The 18,759-nt window shown below is 47.8% G+C and overlaps 1 protein-coding gene across 3 annotated transcripts in view; it reads left to right on the top strand.

The window, feature by feature from the left end:
* The first annotated feature begins 401 nt into the window (after positions 1-401).
* The window catches only part of OPCML (opioid binding protein/cell adhesion molecule like), a 1,145,446-nt gene continuing 1,127,088 nt past the window's right edge, over positions 402-18,759 (top strand). The window contains exon 1 of one of the 3 annotated variants that reach the window (XM_063608310.1): positions 402-991. In XM_063608310.1, coding sequence (XP_063464380.1) covers positions 931-991 — 61 coding nt within the window. In that variant the 5' untranslated portion in view covers positions 402-930. The remainder of the gene's footprint in view (positions 992-18,759) is intronic. The other 2 variants (XM_055095121.3, XM_063608311.1) reach the window with 2 other exon arrangements.

The raw sequence follows: 18,759 nt of genomic DNA, 5'->3' as shown, positions 1-18,759 counted from the left end.
AAACAAAAAACAGAAGGAAGCCACAGGTATCCTTCTGTGGCCTTCTCCTTGTGAAGATTTCCGATGACTTCAGCAAGTTTCCGCCTCCTTGAGATCTAATCTGAATCTGTCCCTGCCTATGCTGTAATCATAGCAATTGTTTGAGCTTCTATAGCATCTTGCCTTGGTAGAGTTTCAGAATGCTCTGATTGTGGGGAACTGGCCAATTCTCCCTGCATCATTGGTTTAAAACCGTAACATGCCCATCTCCTTACTGGGAAAACCAACTGCTTCCAAGTGCTGTTAATGGCCGAATGGAGGGGTGGGGTGCAGATTTAAATGTCTGAGCTCTCCCCGTGGGTAGCAGTTCCTGCTCCATCCCTGCCTGGAGACTAGGAAGAAGGAAGAATGATAAGGAACTGGCATGGGCATTAGTCACATTTCTGCCAAGCAACCTTTCTTTCTTGGTGTGCCCTGAGCCCTGCTGGCAGTGCCAGGCCCTCTCCACTGCCCAAGGAGCTTGTGTGTGTTCACGTGTCCACGTGAGCCCCACATCAACATACTCACACAGATAGCAACATGCAGGGCTGTGCTCCGGTGAGGGGGTGAGTGAGGGGCCGGCTTCGACTCCCCTTGGAGTCAAGCCTTCCAAGCAGGAAAGTCTCCTTCCGTCGCTCAGGAGAGTGGAGCCAATGCGTGCCTTGGAGGACTGCTCTGAGCCCTGTACAGATTGGTGCTGATGATTCTTACCAGTTGTGTGCAAGAAAAAAAATCAGAGACGCTGCCTGCCTGCTCCCATCTCTCGCGCTCTCTCTCTCTCTTCTGCTCTCTCCCTCCCTTTGCAAACATTGGATTTAAACCTGCTCAGAATTCAGCACAGAGGAAGGCAGCAGCGGTAGCAGCAGCAGAAGCAGTAGCAAGCCCGGCAGCTGAGAGCACCGCAGCGTCGAGATGTACCATCCTGCCTACTGGGTCGTCTTCTCGGCGACAACTGCCCTGCTCTTCATCCCAGGTACCGTACAGGGGAAGGGTGTTTTCTCTCCCTGGGGCGATTGTACGACGTGAGAGCAGGAGAGGCAGTGGGGAGATGGAGAGGCAGGGAGGAAGGGGTGAGGACAGGGAGTGTGAGATGCATGTGAGTGAAAGAGGTAGGCTTGCTGTGTGCACGCACACACACACTCACTCGCTCACACGCGCGCAGATGCTTTCAGCACGGGATTTGCTCTCTGTTCCGGGGGATCCAGTGAGCTGGGTTCGAGATCTGCACCATGCTGTGAGGCACTGCTGTTTCAGTGAAAGGCACCAACTGGCATTAACCAGCTGTGGTCCTGGGGGTAGGAGAAGAGGGGTTTGAACTCCCAGCCATAAATCCTTCTTGCTGCCTATGTTGGGACCTGCAGGGTGGAAGGGGCACCCTCTTATCTCTCTCAGTCGTGGTGGTCTCTCTCTGTTTCTGAATCAGTCCAGATCTCTGCGCCTCCCTGTCTCTCTCTCTGTCTCTTCTCTCTCTCTCTCTCTCTCTCTCTCTCTCTCTCCCTCTCCCTCTCCCCCTCTCCCCCTCTCCCCACTCTCCTCATCCCTCCCTTCCTTCGGAACTGCTCTCCCCTACCCTCTCTCCCTGGAGCTCCTTCCCTGCCCCATCCCTCCTTCTCCGCTCACTCATCTGCTCCTGCGTTTCTTGTTGTAACACAGACCCTCTACTGCCTGCCGTCCTTTCTTTATCCTTCCGCCAAATGGGCAGATTATGCCCTTGAAATTCGGAATCCTCTCAGTATCTCCTTCCTGTTCCTTACGTCAGGAATATGAATTTCCCTTGGCAGAATTTGGGATGTCCCTGCTGAGGGAAGGTTGGAAATTTGGATTTGCCTGATTCTCCCCAGCCCCTTCCCCACCTTGTCTAATGATTTAAATGTGATCCCACCTCTCACAGCAGTTATTTGTTTGGGGAAAACAAATCTGCAGTGACACAGGTAAGATGCTGCAATCCTACCAAAATGAGCTTAGCAGAAGCATTGCAAAATTGAAGGCATCTTAATAGATTTGATAATTGCACAGGAGTCCTTTGCAAGCAGACAACTGAATGCCTGCAGGCATCTTTCAAACAATGCCGAAGGGGCTAGGTTATGCTTGCCAAGGTTTTAGGCAGCAGCAAAAGTGTCGGTTTTCATACCAAACCGTCGCACAGTCAGGATCTCTTTTTTTCCCCCAAATTGAGATAAATGCATTGTGTTAAACATTAGCTTCAACCTAAATTTTCATACATATATACACAGACAGGAATGCTAAGATTTTAAAACCTTACCTGCCTTTTTATAGGTAAAACATACAGTTTTATGTTTCTATATTCAGTATTACTTGGTAGGGTTTTGTGGGAATATTTTCAGTGTTGTTTTTAATAATATAATTCCCTGAGTAGTCCTAAGATGCCAAGGTGAAATCAGAAAAATGGAAGTTTCCTGGGGAGGAAGAGGATCAACTAAAACAAGTAATCCAGCCTGTAATGTTTTGTAACACCTTGTGAAGATGGCACTTTTTAAAGCAGGGATGGGCTCTGCATAACCATGTTCCCAGCTGTTTGTTTGAGGCTGACCAAGAAGTTCAGAGTGGGGGTTGCTGTTGTTATTCCAGATTCCAGCAGCATCCTAGGGGGTCCAGCCTGGGGGCCGTGCTCAGCAGGGAAGGTAGAGCCAACGGAACACTCAGTACCTGCCTGAGCCTGGTAGAGGGAGCCAGGTGGGTGCACTGGGTCCGTCGCAGGAGAAGACAAACTTTCCTGCATAGGCAAGTCTCCAGCTGGATGGCAGCTCCGGGGGGGCTCCTCATACCCGCTTCCCCTCCTCTCACTGTGCTGGAGCAAAGATCAGGACCCCCATCCTGAGGGAATCCTGGCTGTATGGATGCGCCCCTTATGGCAGAAATCATAACATTACACTTTAGAAAGCAAGGCAGGGGGGTGAGCCCCAGTCTGCAGAAGCTGCATTGCAGCGCGCCCTGAAGGAGCCAGGAGCCAGGGTGAGACCTCCCTCTAGGGGTCCCGTGGCACTGCACTGGTGGCAGGCAGACCTTGCTTGCAGGAGAAGTACCCGAAACTAAAGCCGGCTGAGGGAAAGGAGGATGAACCTGCACCCCTGCCTGACCGTCCTGAGCATGGTGGATGAACGACAACGACAAGCTATCCCCCCCACCCCCTTGCCCCCGTCTTCTGGGGGAGAGCAGGGTGTGGACATCACTGCAACATGCCCTCTTTCCGAAGAGTCTGTTACCTGCTTTGAGGGCTACTCTTATGCTAATTGTGTCAGGAGCCCGGTAAGAACAAGAACAGGGAGGAGAAAAAGTTAGCCTTAGAAGGTGTCGGTGAAAGAACGCTTCGCATCTTGAGGGGTTCCTGTGGGAAACCTGGCTGGATCCGGAAGTTCTGATGAGCTGCCATGGCTTACTTGCGACTTCTCCTTTCTCTTTTCTTTTACTTCCTGTTATAGCTTTAGACTTTTTTTTCTTTGTTTCAAATGATGATGCTTTTTCTCCCACAGGGATTAATACCAGCTCGTTAGCCACTTACTTTCACTGCGTCTAAAAACCAAAGGCTGATGTAATAATGGAACCTTGACCTGGTTAGGCCTCAATGCCATTTTATTCTGCAGCTTCTATTTCTTGGTAAAACATGTATCCATCCCAGAATAATTTTAAGGTTAATGCTGTTGTCGCCTGGTACCTTCCACTGATATCACAAATAGCTTTTCTAGGCAGAATTTCTGGGATGGAAAAGACAGTCACACGTGGAGACTGAGATGAGCCCACACCCAAGACAGGGCAGAGGGCCCATGGCCAACTGACTTGTCATGCTAGAGGCACAGTCCGAGGCTCTGGACACCCCTGGTTGGGGTAATTTTGTTGTTCTAGTAGGAGGAGAGAGATAGTCTGGGCTGGTGGCCTTCTTGACCTTGGGTCTGGGGGCTCTGTAGGAAGCAGGAAGCGAATACTGCTAGATATGTGCATCAGAATCACCTAGGAGGAGAGAGGCAGGTTAAAATGTGGAGTCCCTGTCCTCGTCTCAGACGGAAGCATTTTGAACTAGCATCCCAGGTCCTTCTGATTACCTGCAAACCACTCTGTCTGTCACTTAAAACCTGTGACCGTGGCCTACAGTATTTGAGTATTTGAGTCAAAACCTGTCTTCTTCTTGTCTTTTCTCCTCCAGCTTTGAGAAATGGCTCTGTGGCCATGGGGCAGGGTGGAGTAAGGGCAAGAAGATGTTGTCATTGCCAGCAGCCAAGGCTCAGTTCCTGAGGCACAGTGCTGCCCAAGTCCTTCCAGGGGCCAGCACCATGATGCAAGGATTGCAAACCTGGAAGACTTCTTTGCTCAAATTCAGACCATGACTTCCGGTTTGTCCCCTTCTTCTTGGCCCATCCTGTTTGTATCTCCTTCGTCTTGTGACTCTAAGCAGGGGAGTTAGCTGGGAGGGGTCCCCATTTACCCAACCTGGATTGAGCTGTGTCTTCTTGCACTGATCTGTGAGTCCAGGTTCTGGGTACAACTTCATCTCTTGCACCTTAAACAGGCTTTGCCTGTTTAGGGTCAGAAAACCCTGGGCTTGGATAGAAAATCCCCCAAGGTTTAGGATTCTTCCTTCTCTAGCACACACCTTCCTGCTTCTTCCTTCAGGGAAGTCTCCAAATCTTGAGTTTCTGGGCTGGGATGTTTGGCTTTGGGGTAAGGCCTGGGGGCAGGCTCTACAGCCAAGTTTTGATGAATTCCTTTCCTGCTCCTTAGCCTCTCACCAGCCCAGAGCCGGGGAACCTGCTGAGAGTGCCTGATGTGCACAAGGGGTCTAGTTGGGGAATCCACGCGCCAGACTCACTAAGAAAGAGATAGGAACAAGGACAGAGCATCTGGTCATGAGCAAGTCCCCATCATCCTTTACCCCATCATGGATTCACGCCATCATGTGGCCCTCAATCCCTTAAAAATGATTGACATGTTAATAAGGTTGGACTGCGTCGTCTGCATTCAGCATGGGCCCAGTGGCAATAGCAGGTGCTGAGAAGGAGATAGCATCAGCTGCCTCATGAAGATGGCTTTTTCAGTAGCCTGGAACTGGGCAGCACTACTCAACCTGAGATTAATCAGAGATCCCGACGGGCTTGAGGTTCTCCCGTGTTCCCTCGGTCCTGTCTGCCTTTGTGCTTTCTCGAATTCTTAGCACCCTTGGCCACATCTCTGTAACCTAGAAAATTACAGAAGGAGATTTTCTTTAGACAGCTGGCACTTGCCTGCATTTGTTGTCTAGCAGCTCTGGGCCTGGGTCTCCCATGCCAGCTACTGGGAACTATCTCTGGTGGTTACAGCCTCAAATCTGTGTCAGGGCTGCCTGGGGCTGAATGCACTTCCCTTTAAGTGGGACTCCACCCAAACCTCTAAGTATGCTGAAAGCTGAGAGTCATCTCTTTGATTAGTGGCTCTTTGAGGCTTATTTGGTTGGTTCAAGGCATTCTCAAAGTCTCAGTTTACCAATCTGTAGAATGGGTTCCAGCCATGTATGAACCTTGTTTCCAACTGGACAGAATAGCTGAACACCTAGGTTAGATGATAACAAAAAAACATTTCTAAATTTTTATTATAAAAAAACTCATCCTGGTCCTCTAGGAATAGGGTAAAGAGAGAAGGCAACTCACGTGTTGGAGAAGGGGAGAGGACATTCCATATTGTTAAAAATGGGGGAAGATAAGGTAGAATCATACTGACCATATATGTATGTCTTTGTCACAGTGATGAAAATTAGTAAAAGACAATCTACTCCTTCATATATTGAACAAGACTTTATATATGTTCTGATTAAACAATGCATTAAGATATTCTCCTGCCTCAAAAATCATTAATTGAGTAAAACAGGACATTATTAAGCTTTTTCTTCTTTTTGACCCCCAATAAAATATGCATTCTGACTTTGAGCTTTTAGGTCTTAGTTTTTCTGCTGTAGAAAACTAAGGCAACAGACATGGCACCTTTGGTCTCTCAAAACATTGCTTTGTGGTATATTTGGTGGGGTGCTAGATACATGGACTTGTACATCAGCCTTGGACAGCTGGAACTCCAGGAGCCCCATCTAATAGCCTTTGGCCTATGGGCACTGGCTTTTCTGATGCTGGTCCGCTGGACAGGGACCCCGTCAGCCTGCAGCCCTGTTTGCAGATGGACTGCTGCCATCTGCCTGCAGCTGCCTGGGGCTGGAGACGGAGAGATATGGAAGCAAACTGTGATTCCTGTCAGTGAGCTCAAGTGTCAGCCCCCAGATGGTCTATGGCTGCTGACAAGCCAGGCTGTCAGGAGCAGTGGATGTTAGCACCTCTGATACCGACTGGCACTTTCCAGACAGAGAGGGCCAGGCAGGTGGCTTCACCTTGGGGCGGCTCTGCTCTCCCACTCCTTCTGATCCCAGTCCTCATTGCAGGGCTAGGTCCTGAGGACATTTGTCCCTCTTGCCTTTTATGCTGTTGGTGGGAGACCCAGACTTACAATTTGCTTCTTATCTGCAAAGCCTTGGTTGCCTCTGCATTTTCCCTGAGGGGTGGGGATGGTTCTAACACAGTAGGGCATGGATGTAGTTCCACTTGCTGGATTTATACACCACTCACTTGATACCCCAAGTTGGTGGTATTTGTATGGCTCAGGGAAGGATTAAAGGTAGCCCTGAGAAGGGAGCCAAAAGAAATCCAAAACCAGAGAGAAGCTTGAAGATGAATGTGCTTGCTACCGCCTTCCTCTAAGCATGTGAACATACATTCCCTCCTCTCTTCCTCACCACCCTCTTGCCAACCATACATGCATGCCCCTTCCTGCACGCATATACACGCAAGGCACACATGCGTTTCCAAGCCAGAGTTTAGCTACTCTCAAAATCACATTCACAGCTCTTTAAGGAAAGCAAGTCCTCCCTCTTGCCTTCTATATCTGCCTTTCCAGAACTCCCAACTCTAGCCCCCAGCCTTGGTGCGCTCCCTGTGGGCACACATGGCAGGAGGCCCACAGGCTGCCTGTGCCAGACATGGCCATACATGTGTGAGTGCTTCTTCCTAGCAATGCAGAGATTCCCTGCACATCCACCCACTCGCCTCTGCGCCCCAGAGCCAGTAAGTAGGTGCGAGAGGCAGGGCTTGTGCTTGTCTCCCATCACCTCCCGTCCCCACCCCCACCCCAGACCTCTTGGTTCGGAGAGGCTGGGGACCATCCTGCAGTCACTAGCCTAACTTAATTAAAAGTTTACAAAATGCTTTGAGAACCCCCTGGGCAATGTGCTGGGTAAGTGCAAAGGATTATCATTATGATGCAGGCGCATTCTCATTAATGAGCGGAGACGCTGTGCTGAGAGACCCCCGGAAGGGCCAAGATGAATCGATGCAGTGGGACACAGGCCGTTGATTGGAATGGCTCCTTGCACTTAGCATGGGAAATGATAAGTGACAATCAGATTGCACAGTGAACTCCAACGTGGAGAAAACCAGGCTATCTGGCACTTCAAGGGGCAGAGTCTCTCAAGTGGCCTGAGCGGTCATTCTTGAACCTTTATTCCTGGGGAATTTACAAATGGTGTTTTACCACACTTGGGAGTTACCAATGGTTTTAGAAACACAGTGGTCTCATTCCTTATGGATCACCTGAAAAAACTTATCTTTGGTCTCAATTGTTCCTCACTAAGAGACTGTGAGGTAGGCAGGGTAGATGTCGCCCTATTGTGATCTGATCTTCGCGTTGCCTAAAACCCTATGTAGACTTCCGGTTGACTTTAGAATAGACTTCGAAACACTTCAAATGACCCACAAGGCCATGATCTGGCCCTGCATCCATCTAGCTTCATCTCCAGCTCTCTGCCTTTTCAGCTCTGGACTTTAGTCACTCTGGACAATCACAGTTCCGCAGACAAGGCCTGTTCCCTCCTTCCTCAAGGGCTTCACCTGTCAGGTTACCTGAGCTTGGAAAATTCTGATCCTCTTATCATAATTTTTTCTGGCTACACATCCTTTCCATCCTTCAGAACTCAGCTTAAATGCTGCTTTCCCAGGAGCTCATTCTTTATGCTTCAAAGTAGGCGAGGCTTCCCTGTTTATTGTGCAAGTCCTCGGAACCAGACTTCTCTTTTCTAAAACTGTGAGTCCATGTATTTCAAACTAATTCTTGGTTTTATGTCTCTCTTTCCTCCCTAGACCATTGTTTATACAAGCAGAGACCACACCTGTTTTGTTCTCCAATATGTTCTCAGTGCCTAGCACGGGTGGGAGAGAGCAAGTGCTCAAACAGTATTTGTTGAACAAATGAATGAGAGAATGAATGAATGAATAAATAAATACTGAGTTCTCACTTACTTTAGGCAATCATTCTGTTCCATCCCACTGAGTCCTCAAAGGTATTGTGGCCCCCAGTTTGGCCTGCCCAGCAGCTTGTCCCCTGCAGAATGAGGGCAAGAAGCTTGGGGATGTGCCTTGCTTCTGAGAGACGGGAATGTGCAGGGAATGCTTATAATGATTACTCATTCCCGTGTTCTTGCTTGTCAATAAACACCAGCTCTGAGCTACCGACCAAACACACATGCAGCAGCACAGAGCTGGAGCAGCACACTTTTGGATCTCACATCACACACTGCGACAGACACGCCTGAGAGTGTGAGTCGTTCCGTAAACACAGATGTGGGCCCTAATGTGGGCTATTGGTTTAATACAAACTAAAATTACTCAGCACATTTAATCAGGGTGTCTGCTGAAATGGCCCCAATTATTTGAAATTTAGAGTCACGCCCATGGTGCTAACAAGCAAAAACTGTACCAATCAGAAGGAGAATTCTGTTGTTCATAGGAAGTGCAATGTTGGGTTAGAGATACAAAAATGCAATTGCATAGCAGAAGGTCATGAATGGTCAATCAATGCTTAAACGGGTTGATGTTCATATGGAAAAGGTAAAAAGCAGCTTAGCAAATCACAGGATATACAAAAGGGTGCTGTATCACTTCTTGCACCTACTCACTTATCGCAGTCTGGCCTATTTCACGGTCTTGCTGTTGTATGGCTGTGGGATTCTGAATGGCGGACATCCTGACTTATTCATCTCTGAATACTCTACAGTACCAAGCACTGTATTTATTCAACATGTGATTTATTGAGTGATTACTATGTGACAAATACTATGCTAGGCATTGGGAATGTATGCCTGAACAAAAATTGTTATGGTTCCTGCTCTCATGAAGCTTACAGTCCAGAGGGAGAGACAGACATGCGTCAAACAAACACCCAGACAGTTGTGAAATCACGACTGAGATGAAACTATGGAAGGGGAGGTGTGTGGTGCTGTGATTGTCTGTCAGGAGAGCTTGATCTTGCCAGGGAGGCTGGCGAAGCCTTGGTTATGAAAGTGACAATTGAACAGAGATATGAAGGAGGAGGAGTAGAAATTATCCAAACCCAAGAGCAAAGACCAAAGGAAGAGGCAGAATGAATAGGCCGGGCAAAGTCCTGTAGCATGAAGAATCAGAGCACATTCTCCCACCTGACTGGAGTGTAGAGGAAGAAAGCATGGGCCAAGATGAGGCTGGCAGCCTGGTAAGGGGTCAGAAGATGAAGACAGCCCTTGAAGGTCATGTGAATCATTTTGGTCTTTATCCTAGAAATAATGGAACTCCGTTGATGTGATTCATGATTTACATTTTTTATTCTTGTTCTTGTTGCAGTTGGCAGGATGGATTGGGAGAGAACAAACCAGGAAGGTATAGACTAGTCAGAAGACTACTGTAGTAGTTCAGGCAGGAGATGGCTGTGCCTTGGAACTTAGGAAATATCGGTTGGAATGGAGACACGAATGCACTTGGGAACTTTTAAAGGAAAGTTGTAGGTGGGAGTCAGAATCTGCAGAACTGAAATCTAAGTCTCCCCACTGTCAGCACCAACACTCCTGGGAGAGTGCTGAGAAGAGCGTCCGTCCTCAGGTTCCTGCTTGTATGCTATCTCTTTCACTTTAGGTGTGATCTTGTCCTGGAACAAGGAATAGGTTGTTTTTAGAAATCCCATACTTCTTGGCGGTCTAATAATCTCAATCTCTTAACTGGTGCCCTCTCTGAGTCTAATGTAGGGCTTAAAATTGAATAACTCGGTTTCTCTACTCTTCAAAAATATTACAAAAAGCCCTAGTTGTGTTTTGTCTTCTGGATTCTGTCTGTGGTTGTTTCCTCTTGGAAGAAATCAGGCATTTTAGAAAAGCGCTAATTGGACGCCATAGTAGCTTGTGGCCACCAAGATGCAAGTAGTTCACGAATATTATCACGATGCAAAGCATGTATGACCTCCCCATGGCCCACCGCCTGGACCCCTCTGAGCAGAGAGTAGCATCTATGGCTGGCTCCCTACAAACATTTTTTAAATTGCAGTAATTTATTTAAAAAGTGAAAGGTCCTTGGAATCAAAAGGGACCTTGGAAATTGTCTAGTTGAGTGCTTTCATTTTACAGATGAAGCACTCGGGCAAAGGGCATCTGAGTGTCTTACCTGAAGTCACATAGTCAGATAGTGACTGAGCCCCCTCTTGAATACAGCTCTTCTCCTCACCTGTCGCGTGTCATATCAACATCATAGTGAAGGGCTGGACTGAACTTTGCCCCCCAATCTGTTACCCTGCTGGAAAACAGACCTATAACCTTGGCCATTACTGTGTTCCCTTGAAGCTCTCTCACCTTAGTGTACAAAGAACATTGTGGAACAAGATAGTTCCAAGCTCCCTCTTACCCAAAGATTAGAATCTAGGTCAAAAACAAACAAACAGAAGCCCTGTCTCCTTCAGTGGCATTTGCATACTTCGAATGACCTTTGTAATGATCTGGGAGACTTCCAGAAATACTTTGATCCTTGATATGCAGAAGAATATGTTCAGGGTAGTACAATACCAAATGCCAGATACGTGTCAACTTGACTTGTTTGGTCTACGCACCATGACAGGTACCTGATTTTATCATCACTACACTATCAAAACATCTATTTTTAAATATCTGTTTGGGCTTGGCTCTGCACTAAGCCAAGAGAAAATCTATACTGAGAATCCCACAGTCTCTATATTAATGATTCATGTTAAATGGTGGCTTAGAGTGTACAAATCACATACATGTACAGCATGACTATTTTGTGCGCTACTAAGGGAAAGAGCCAAATGCACTAGGTCTTCTTACCTCCCCACTCCTAATACCACCACACTGCCTTCACAGTTGACAACATAGACATGGGTGCAATCAAAACAATAGGTCCAAAAGAGCTGTAGACAAATGTAGAACAGGAAGCCAGAGTTCAGACTCAAAACCATGTCAGATATGGTCAGATGGTAGCGGGCTGAAACAGGACAGTGGGGAGGCCAAGCCCCTATGGGAATTTCCATTCTAGGAAGAAAGGCCTACAGAAGCCTTTGGCTTCTCCGAATAAGCTAACCTGGTTCTCCTGAACATCCCAGTGCCAAGGGATTTCCCATACCCCTCAAAGAGAGGAGGATGTTGGAAGAGAGAATGTGGCAGATGGAAATAGCCCATCAGCTTACAGGCTCCAAGAGAAGCTGCAGTTTCCTTGGGAGTCCCCTGGCTTTATCCCATGGAGGAGAGAGTGCCCAGTCTTACTTGGCACTGGGATGGATGCCTCTTTGGGTGAAGCCCAGATGGGAAGGAATCATGAAAACCACTATCAGGATTTTGCATCTTTTTCTGGTGGGCCCCACCCTCCTTTTGTTTGGTGCGAATTCTTGAGAGTCAATGGATACTACCTTATAACTGCCATCGGTTTAGCCCACAATGTCCATGAAGATTGGGCCACTTCTTTGTTATGGCCCAGATGACTGTTTCTTTTCTTCTTTCACTTAAATTACTTATTTTTAAAGCAAACAATGAGCTATCCTGCCGCCACCGTGTGGAAGGAAGCACTGACTTCCTGACCCAGGACATGGCCTCTGACTTTGCCTCTCAGCTTTTGAACCCAGTGATCTTGGGTAAGCAGTTTAGTGTATTGAATACCTGTAATTCTCTCTGTAAAATCCAAAAGAACTGTTTTGCCTAATTCCCAAGTGGACCCAAAGGTCAGGAGAGGAGCCCGATGGACACACCCCTTCCGAAGTGCTGTGCAGTTCCAGGTTGCCAGGTCCCCTTGCCTTGCTTCGGAAGGCGACCCTTGTCTGGGCATTTCTCTCTCCATTTTCTGTGACTTCCTCTCTCTCTGGCTAGGACGGCTTGTGATGATAACTAGCAGTGGAGTGCATGCCAAAGAGTCTGTGACTCTTGTTTTGGAGCAGGAGGCCTATCCAGGGAACTCCTGCATTCACTTCCCAGGCATGAGTCAATGTTTGGTTTGCCTCTTTTTTCCCGTGGAGAACACTGGGAAGTGGCTTATCTTTCCCCAGCTGAGCCCTGCCAGAGAACATGGACTTTGCCATTTGGGTTGTGATGACAGACCTGAAACGGGTTCAGAAAGAGCTCCAACATGGAGCCTCAAGTCAAGCTAAAAGTGCTCTCTGGCTCCGTGAAGACCAGGCCTGGCTGATAATGCCTGCCTCTTACAGTTGCAGTCAGTACTAAAAGTAGAACTTCCGGGAATGGTGTTTGGCTGCAGAATATTCTTTTGTGGAAAGAGGGGTCCTCTCTGACACTACTGAACATGTTTTAGAAAGGGGCCTGACTGATTTCTGTACACATGGGCTGATGAACATCCCTAGAGGTTAGATTCATCTTTGCCCAGGCCCAAGGGGAAACCACAACATCATCTCGTGTCCCCACAAAGCCTTGCACCCATGCTGGGCTAAGTCCAGAATGAGCACCACTGATTTAGCACCATTGTTTTTCTGCTTGCGTGGGAGAAAGGGGCTGCCTTTCTGGGATCAGTCATATACGCATCTTGTACTCTGCCCTAATCCAGCAGGCTCAGCTTCTTGGGAGCCTCAGAAAAAGACCCAGCTCGAGCAGGGATAGTGAGGTGGCGTGCAGTTCTGAAAATGGCCCTTGAGACCAGGAACCTCCCATGCACACTGCACTTGGGAAGAGTCCTTCTGTCTGTGTTACCAGGCTGTCTTCTGGGCAGCAAAAGCCCGCAGGACTTCAGCATAAACTGGGTCTCTGGAGGACAGTGGAGCTCTTTGTAACTTACCCACACACTGAGTCTTTGTCTTGCCTGGGGTGGGGTGGAGAGCTGCTCTAACCCTCCTTTAGGACTAGAAAATTCATTCTTCATTATGTCTTAATATTCATAAAGTTCTCGGAGCCTCACTTTGTATGGGCAGACTCTCAGAGACGTAAGGTGGCACCATCTAGCTTTGGTTGTGAGCTGCTCAGCACCCAGCCCCAGGTCTGTCTCACATGCAGCAGAAGCTATGTTGATGTGGCCAAATTTCATAGAAACAGTGGATGCTACTTTAGAAGGCAATTAGACACAGCTAAGCTTGGCTGGTTGAAGTCAGGTTTGTCTGGCAGGCACACGTGCCTGTAGATTAGAGGTGCGGGAGAAGCCATTGACACTTTTACTCAGTCAGTATTCCAGAAGCACCATTGCAGCATGTGTGCCTGGGAGGGCAAGAGGTTTGTTTGTTATCAAGGTCATATTTTATGCTGTGGCTGAAGAGCAGAAACACAAGAGAGTTCAGGAAGATAGGGGAGATGGGAGAAATCAAGGAAGATGCATTATAGCTTTTTTCCCCCTGGTAAAAGCATCTTATAATCTTGATTCCCCTTTATTTTCAACTGTTCATGATTATTTTTTAGCTACATTTTGGTGGTGACATCTGGGAACAGAGTGACTGTGACAGGTTTTTCAGTAAAGTTTCCCTCGTCCTTCTGTTGTGTCTCTCCCAGATGCTGTAGGACTTGCTTCACCATCAACAGATCTCGCATTTAGGTCTATGGCTGGACTTTATTTTTCACAAATAAATTAATGCATAAAAATATGTTAATTATGCTTTCAGAATTTCCTGAAGTCTCCTCTTTTGTATTGCATTGAACATTTGGTGGTAGGTGGCAGAGTGAAGCCAGAAAGCCAAGGTTAGAACTAGGCAGAAAGTTAGGAAGAAAATGGGACTAGGAATGTCTGGAAGCCAGAGACAAGGAAGGGCAAAAGTGAAGCCCAGGCCACCCAGCTCAAGGTTCTGCTGGGACAGAGATGGAGGCAGAAGATGAGTCAGCCACCCCGCAAGGGGAGCTCAAAGTGCACCAGGGAGAAGGAATCCTGAGCCCTCAGGATGCTCCTGTGCAGGGCCGAGGACCTCCCGTGTTGAAGAGGAGGAGAGAGGCTTTCAGGGACTGTCACCCACAGGGCAAGCACCTCTGTGGGCTGCTCCTGGCCTGACATGCCAGAGGGCAAGTTGCAGCAATCAGACATGGCAGAACCCTAGGGGGCGGGCACAGGGCATCTCTGCATGGACAGCGGCTGCCACAGATCTTCCAACCTGCCACTGTTCACAGCCCAGCCCCCAACACACCAGCACCTGCCACTGCCCACGCCACAGCCCCACACACACCAGCACCTGCCACTGCCCAGCCATAGGCACACACACACCTGTGCATGCAAATTTATATGACACACTCACACACACTTGCATACACACCCACACCCGCACACACTTATACACAAACATCCATGCACACACTTATACACGCAAATACCCATACCTGCCCACACTTACACACAAACCCATCCATGCACATCCCTATGCACACACACACTTACACACACACACCATGCCTGCACACCACCCACCCATATGAGCACAAACACACCCCCCACACACTTATACACACTTCCATACACATTACACACATACATACCTTGCCTATATCCACACACACAACCCATCCTCACCCACCCATCCTCACCCACCCATACATATGACACATGCACACTCATCTCCACACACACCACACATACATGTGCACACCACACTCCTCTCGTGAACCTTTTTTTGCTCATGAGGGGTCTTTTGGAGGCTGTCTCTCTGTAACATGAGAGGCAGAAGTGCCACGGGACTCCTCCTCGGAACTGGCAGTGCTAGAGAAAGAGACTGCTTCCTGGGTGTCAGAAATGGAGAAATTTAGGACCCCAGTCATCCTCCTTGCCCATTCTGTGCCTGGTGCTCAGCAAGGTGCACAGCCTTGACTGTTCCCACTCTGCACACACAGTGGTCATGAGCACCCCCTGAAAGAGCGGCTGTAGTTACTTATTCACTCACTCTGGCTCAGAAAACTCCTCCAGTTCTCACCTCCCTTCTTCAGAAACACCTTGTTCTTGCTGGGATGTGTCCCTCCATTCAGCTCTGTGGCCTGGCGCTGCTCACTGCTGCTTGGACCCTGGCACCGATGGCTTTGCCCAGGAGTCAGCCCGGCTCCAATTAGTTTTCTGTCCCCTAAGACGATGCCTCTCAGATAGCTTCCCACAGCTCCTTGTCCTGATGCCTGGGTTTCTGTCTGTACAGTCCAGACCCCCACCGCCCTAGCGGTAAGTATGGGGGAGTTGCCCCCACTCCCTGACTCCCTGTTGCCCTTTATCAACCAGAGGAATTCCACTTTTATTACACTAGCAGTACACGATCACTTTCCACTATTAAAAAATTAAGACCCGCTGTACTATCAGTGGGCTCCCAAATTCTTGTTTATGAGCTCCTGTGGTTTTTACAAAAACCATTTTAGGCATGCACATGCAATATATATTTATGCATGTATAAATGATGTATATAGGTTACTACTACACATGTATAGAAATATATAATCACTACACATATTTTTTCTTATATATAATGATAAAAAGAGTAAGATAAAAATAGATAAAAGTAGGAATTCTGATATTCCTTCCTTTCACATCCGTGTATCACTCAGAGGACCCTTGAGGACAAGCACCTCTTTGGAGACCATTGCCGAGAGTCGTGCCACGTGACTGGGAATGGAGTCCAGACAGAAATGTCAAATCATTCTTGGCAAGATGTGTCTAATGGCTTGGCTCTGACTGCCTCCCTCTGGGACTTCGCGTGGGGATGTGTCCTTGGCCACAGCTCACTCTGGATGTGGGTACAATGCCGTTGCTACGGAAGACCCCATCTTGTGGCAGCTGTAGTGTTCTTCAACAATGCTACCTTTGTGGTAAAAATGAGTAACACATCAGTGAATACAGACCTGCATCCAGAATATTCTGTTGTTTATATAAAAAACAAAAAAGACCACTGAAGGGAAATCAATGCAAACAGTCTTTGCGAGAAGAAAAGGCCAAGGATGGGGACCATCCATCCCCGTGGCTCGTAACTCTCCATCTCCAGGGTTCTCCGCCTTCTCCCGCTCTGTCCCGGCTCTGCACCAGGGACCATCTACCCTGGGGACACTGAGGCCTTAGCTTTCCTGGTTTAGGCTGGAAAGCACCCTTGCCCCTGAGGAGAAATTCAGCTGAGGTAGAGTTGGAATTTTTCAAAAGAGGTATTATTAAAACTCATTCATGGAGATACACAGAAAAGAGCAAAACTCGGAAAGACTGGGAGTGGATGCCTCTCCTTAGCATAGCTTTTGTCCTGAAGTGACTGGAGTCCAGCCCCAGCCCCGGCGGCGGTGGTGTGAGTGTGTCCCCCCAGATCTTTGGCTATGGGAAGTGTGACTGACCAGGAGCCTCGGATGTGGCTCTCCGAAGCCCTTGGCTGTGACGGCTCCGAGGTCGCGTTCTCTCAGCCACTATCTGGCCATAACAGAACGCAGTGGAGATATCAAGTCAGGTCTGCTGGTGGGAGATGTGTCTCCTCTGATGGAGACTGACACGAAGCTTCCCCAGGCGCCTCGGAGCCTTCCCCAGAGCTGCACTGTGCTGTCTGCCTCCACCCACCAGCTGCCAGCCTTGCTCTCCCTCTGCGGGGTCGCAGTCCCCAAGCTCTCCCAGATCTCATGGCTCCTGCCCAGCTTCTCTCCCAGTTGTTTCTCCCGATAAGCGCCCTGCACACGTAGACCTGTCCTTACGTCTGGTTGTTGGAGGGTGAGGCTGGCGTTGTGTTAGGCATGGGAGCCAGCGCCGGACTCCATTGATTAGTTTCTGGTCTGTTATTTGCTCAACTGCTCACTCTGCGAAGTTGAACTAGGACTCACTCATGGCGCTGTGAGGACTGGGAAATCTTTAAGATCAGTAGAAACTTTTTTTTTTTTTTTTTTTTTTTTTTTTTTTTTTTTGCCTCTTCTTGGCAGAATCCAGGAGCCCTGGCCCTTGGAGACCGTGCCTTGACCCTTGAGGAAATTAAACATTTTTTAACATGATCCCCCAAATTTCTAACTTGAGTTTCTGGCTTTTCTGGACTGGTCGTAAAGGTACTTCCTTTCCCTCTTGATGCACCCCAAGCCCATTAAAATCCATCTTCTGTGTATTTCTCATATTCCTGGTTGGTTATCCGGGGTGTAGTCACTGTTTGGCTCATAAAGCTGGTCTACCCTTCAGTAATGCTCCTGTTCTTGATTGTTATGGTTTTGTATTAGCTTCTCGAACTTGATTTTTCTATTATCCCTATGGCATGGCTTTTCAACCCTGGCACTCTTGACGTTTTAGGCACAATAGTTCTTTGTTATGTGAATTTCCTGTGCATTGTATGATGTTTAGCAACATCCCTGGCCTCCACCCACCAGATGCCAGTGGCACCTTTTGAGCTGTGACAGCCCAAGATGTCTCTAGACACAGCCAAATGCCCCCTGGGGAGCAAAATCATTTCTGGTTGAGAACCACTGCTCTGTGATTTTAAATGGTCAGTGCAGTATCCTAGCAACCCCTCTAGCTGAAGAGAGTTGCCTTCCTCCCAGCTGGTGGAAGATGGCCTTCTCTTCTTGTATTATAGGACTGCGCCTCTGACCTGCTCTGGTTCAAGTCTGTGAGGAGCTTCTGGTTCTCAGCTTATCTGTTTCCCTGGAAATTCAGTTTATCCAGAACCTGTGAATCAAGTCATCAAATTTTTCTTTTTTCCAGATGCTCTTTAATGAATACTTTTTAGGGATGGCTAATAAGATGAACATATTTGATAGTAACACTATTGGGTATAATAGTAGAGTTGTTCTAGAATGGTATATCTGGAATAAATTAGATATGAGAAGGCTTGCACCATAGCTGCATTATTAATTTAGCTGGACTGACTCTCTCAATGAGCATGTGATTTTTACCAGGCAAATGGTTCCAGCAACTTTCTTAGGGTAGACTTCAATATTTTAGTCTACTATCTTGAGGGTACACAGGAGTGAGAGTGACAGCTCAGACAAATTTCCTATAGACAAAAACATAAAGCTAAACTAAAAGGCAGTATTTAAAATCAGTGGGTTATAAATAACAGTGCAGACCTATGTACAGTTATGGCAATAGAGTTTTGAGATCAATTAAGAGTACTGAGCCAATTTGAAAAGAAAGGAGTCTCCTACCATAAAAAAGTGAGAATTGTCCTATATATTTAAAAAAGGACTCTTGACTTTAGTCTTTAGGTTACTTCTAACCTAAAGGGGTCGTTGGCAGGACATTCAGAGTACCCTGTATCTCCCTGCAATGATTTCAGTAACAGCAGATGCCAAGCACTCCAGACGAGGAGGAAGGGAGCACACATGGGAAGCTGACATGGAGCTGGCAAACAGGAAATAAGAGTGTTTGGCTTTTCCCTCTCTCTTCAGTCCCTTTTGGGAGAGACTTAGGAGCTAAAGAATCAAGCCCACATTCCAGAGGTCAGTGTCTCCAAAGCTCCAAAACTAGGGAGCAGCCAACTCGCCTCCCTTGCACACAATCACCGCAGAAGGCATAT

The sequence above is a fragment of the Pan paniscus genome, chromosome 9 (genome assembly GCF_029289425.2).
Source record: "Pan paniscus chromosome 9, NHGRI_mPanPan1-v2.0_pri, whole genome shotgun sequence".
NCBI lineage: Eukaryota > Metazoa > Chordata > Mammalia > Primates > Hominidae > Pan > Pan paniscus.
Note: the sequence above shows the minus strand (reverse complement) of the source record. Positions and strands in the feature narration are given on the sequence as shown.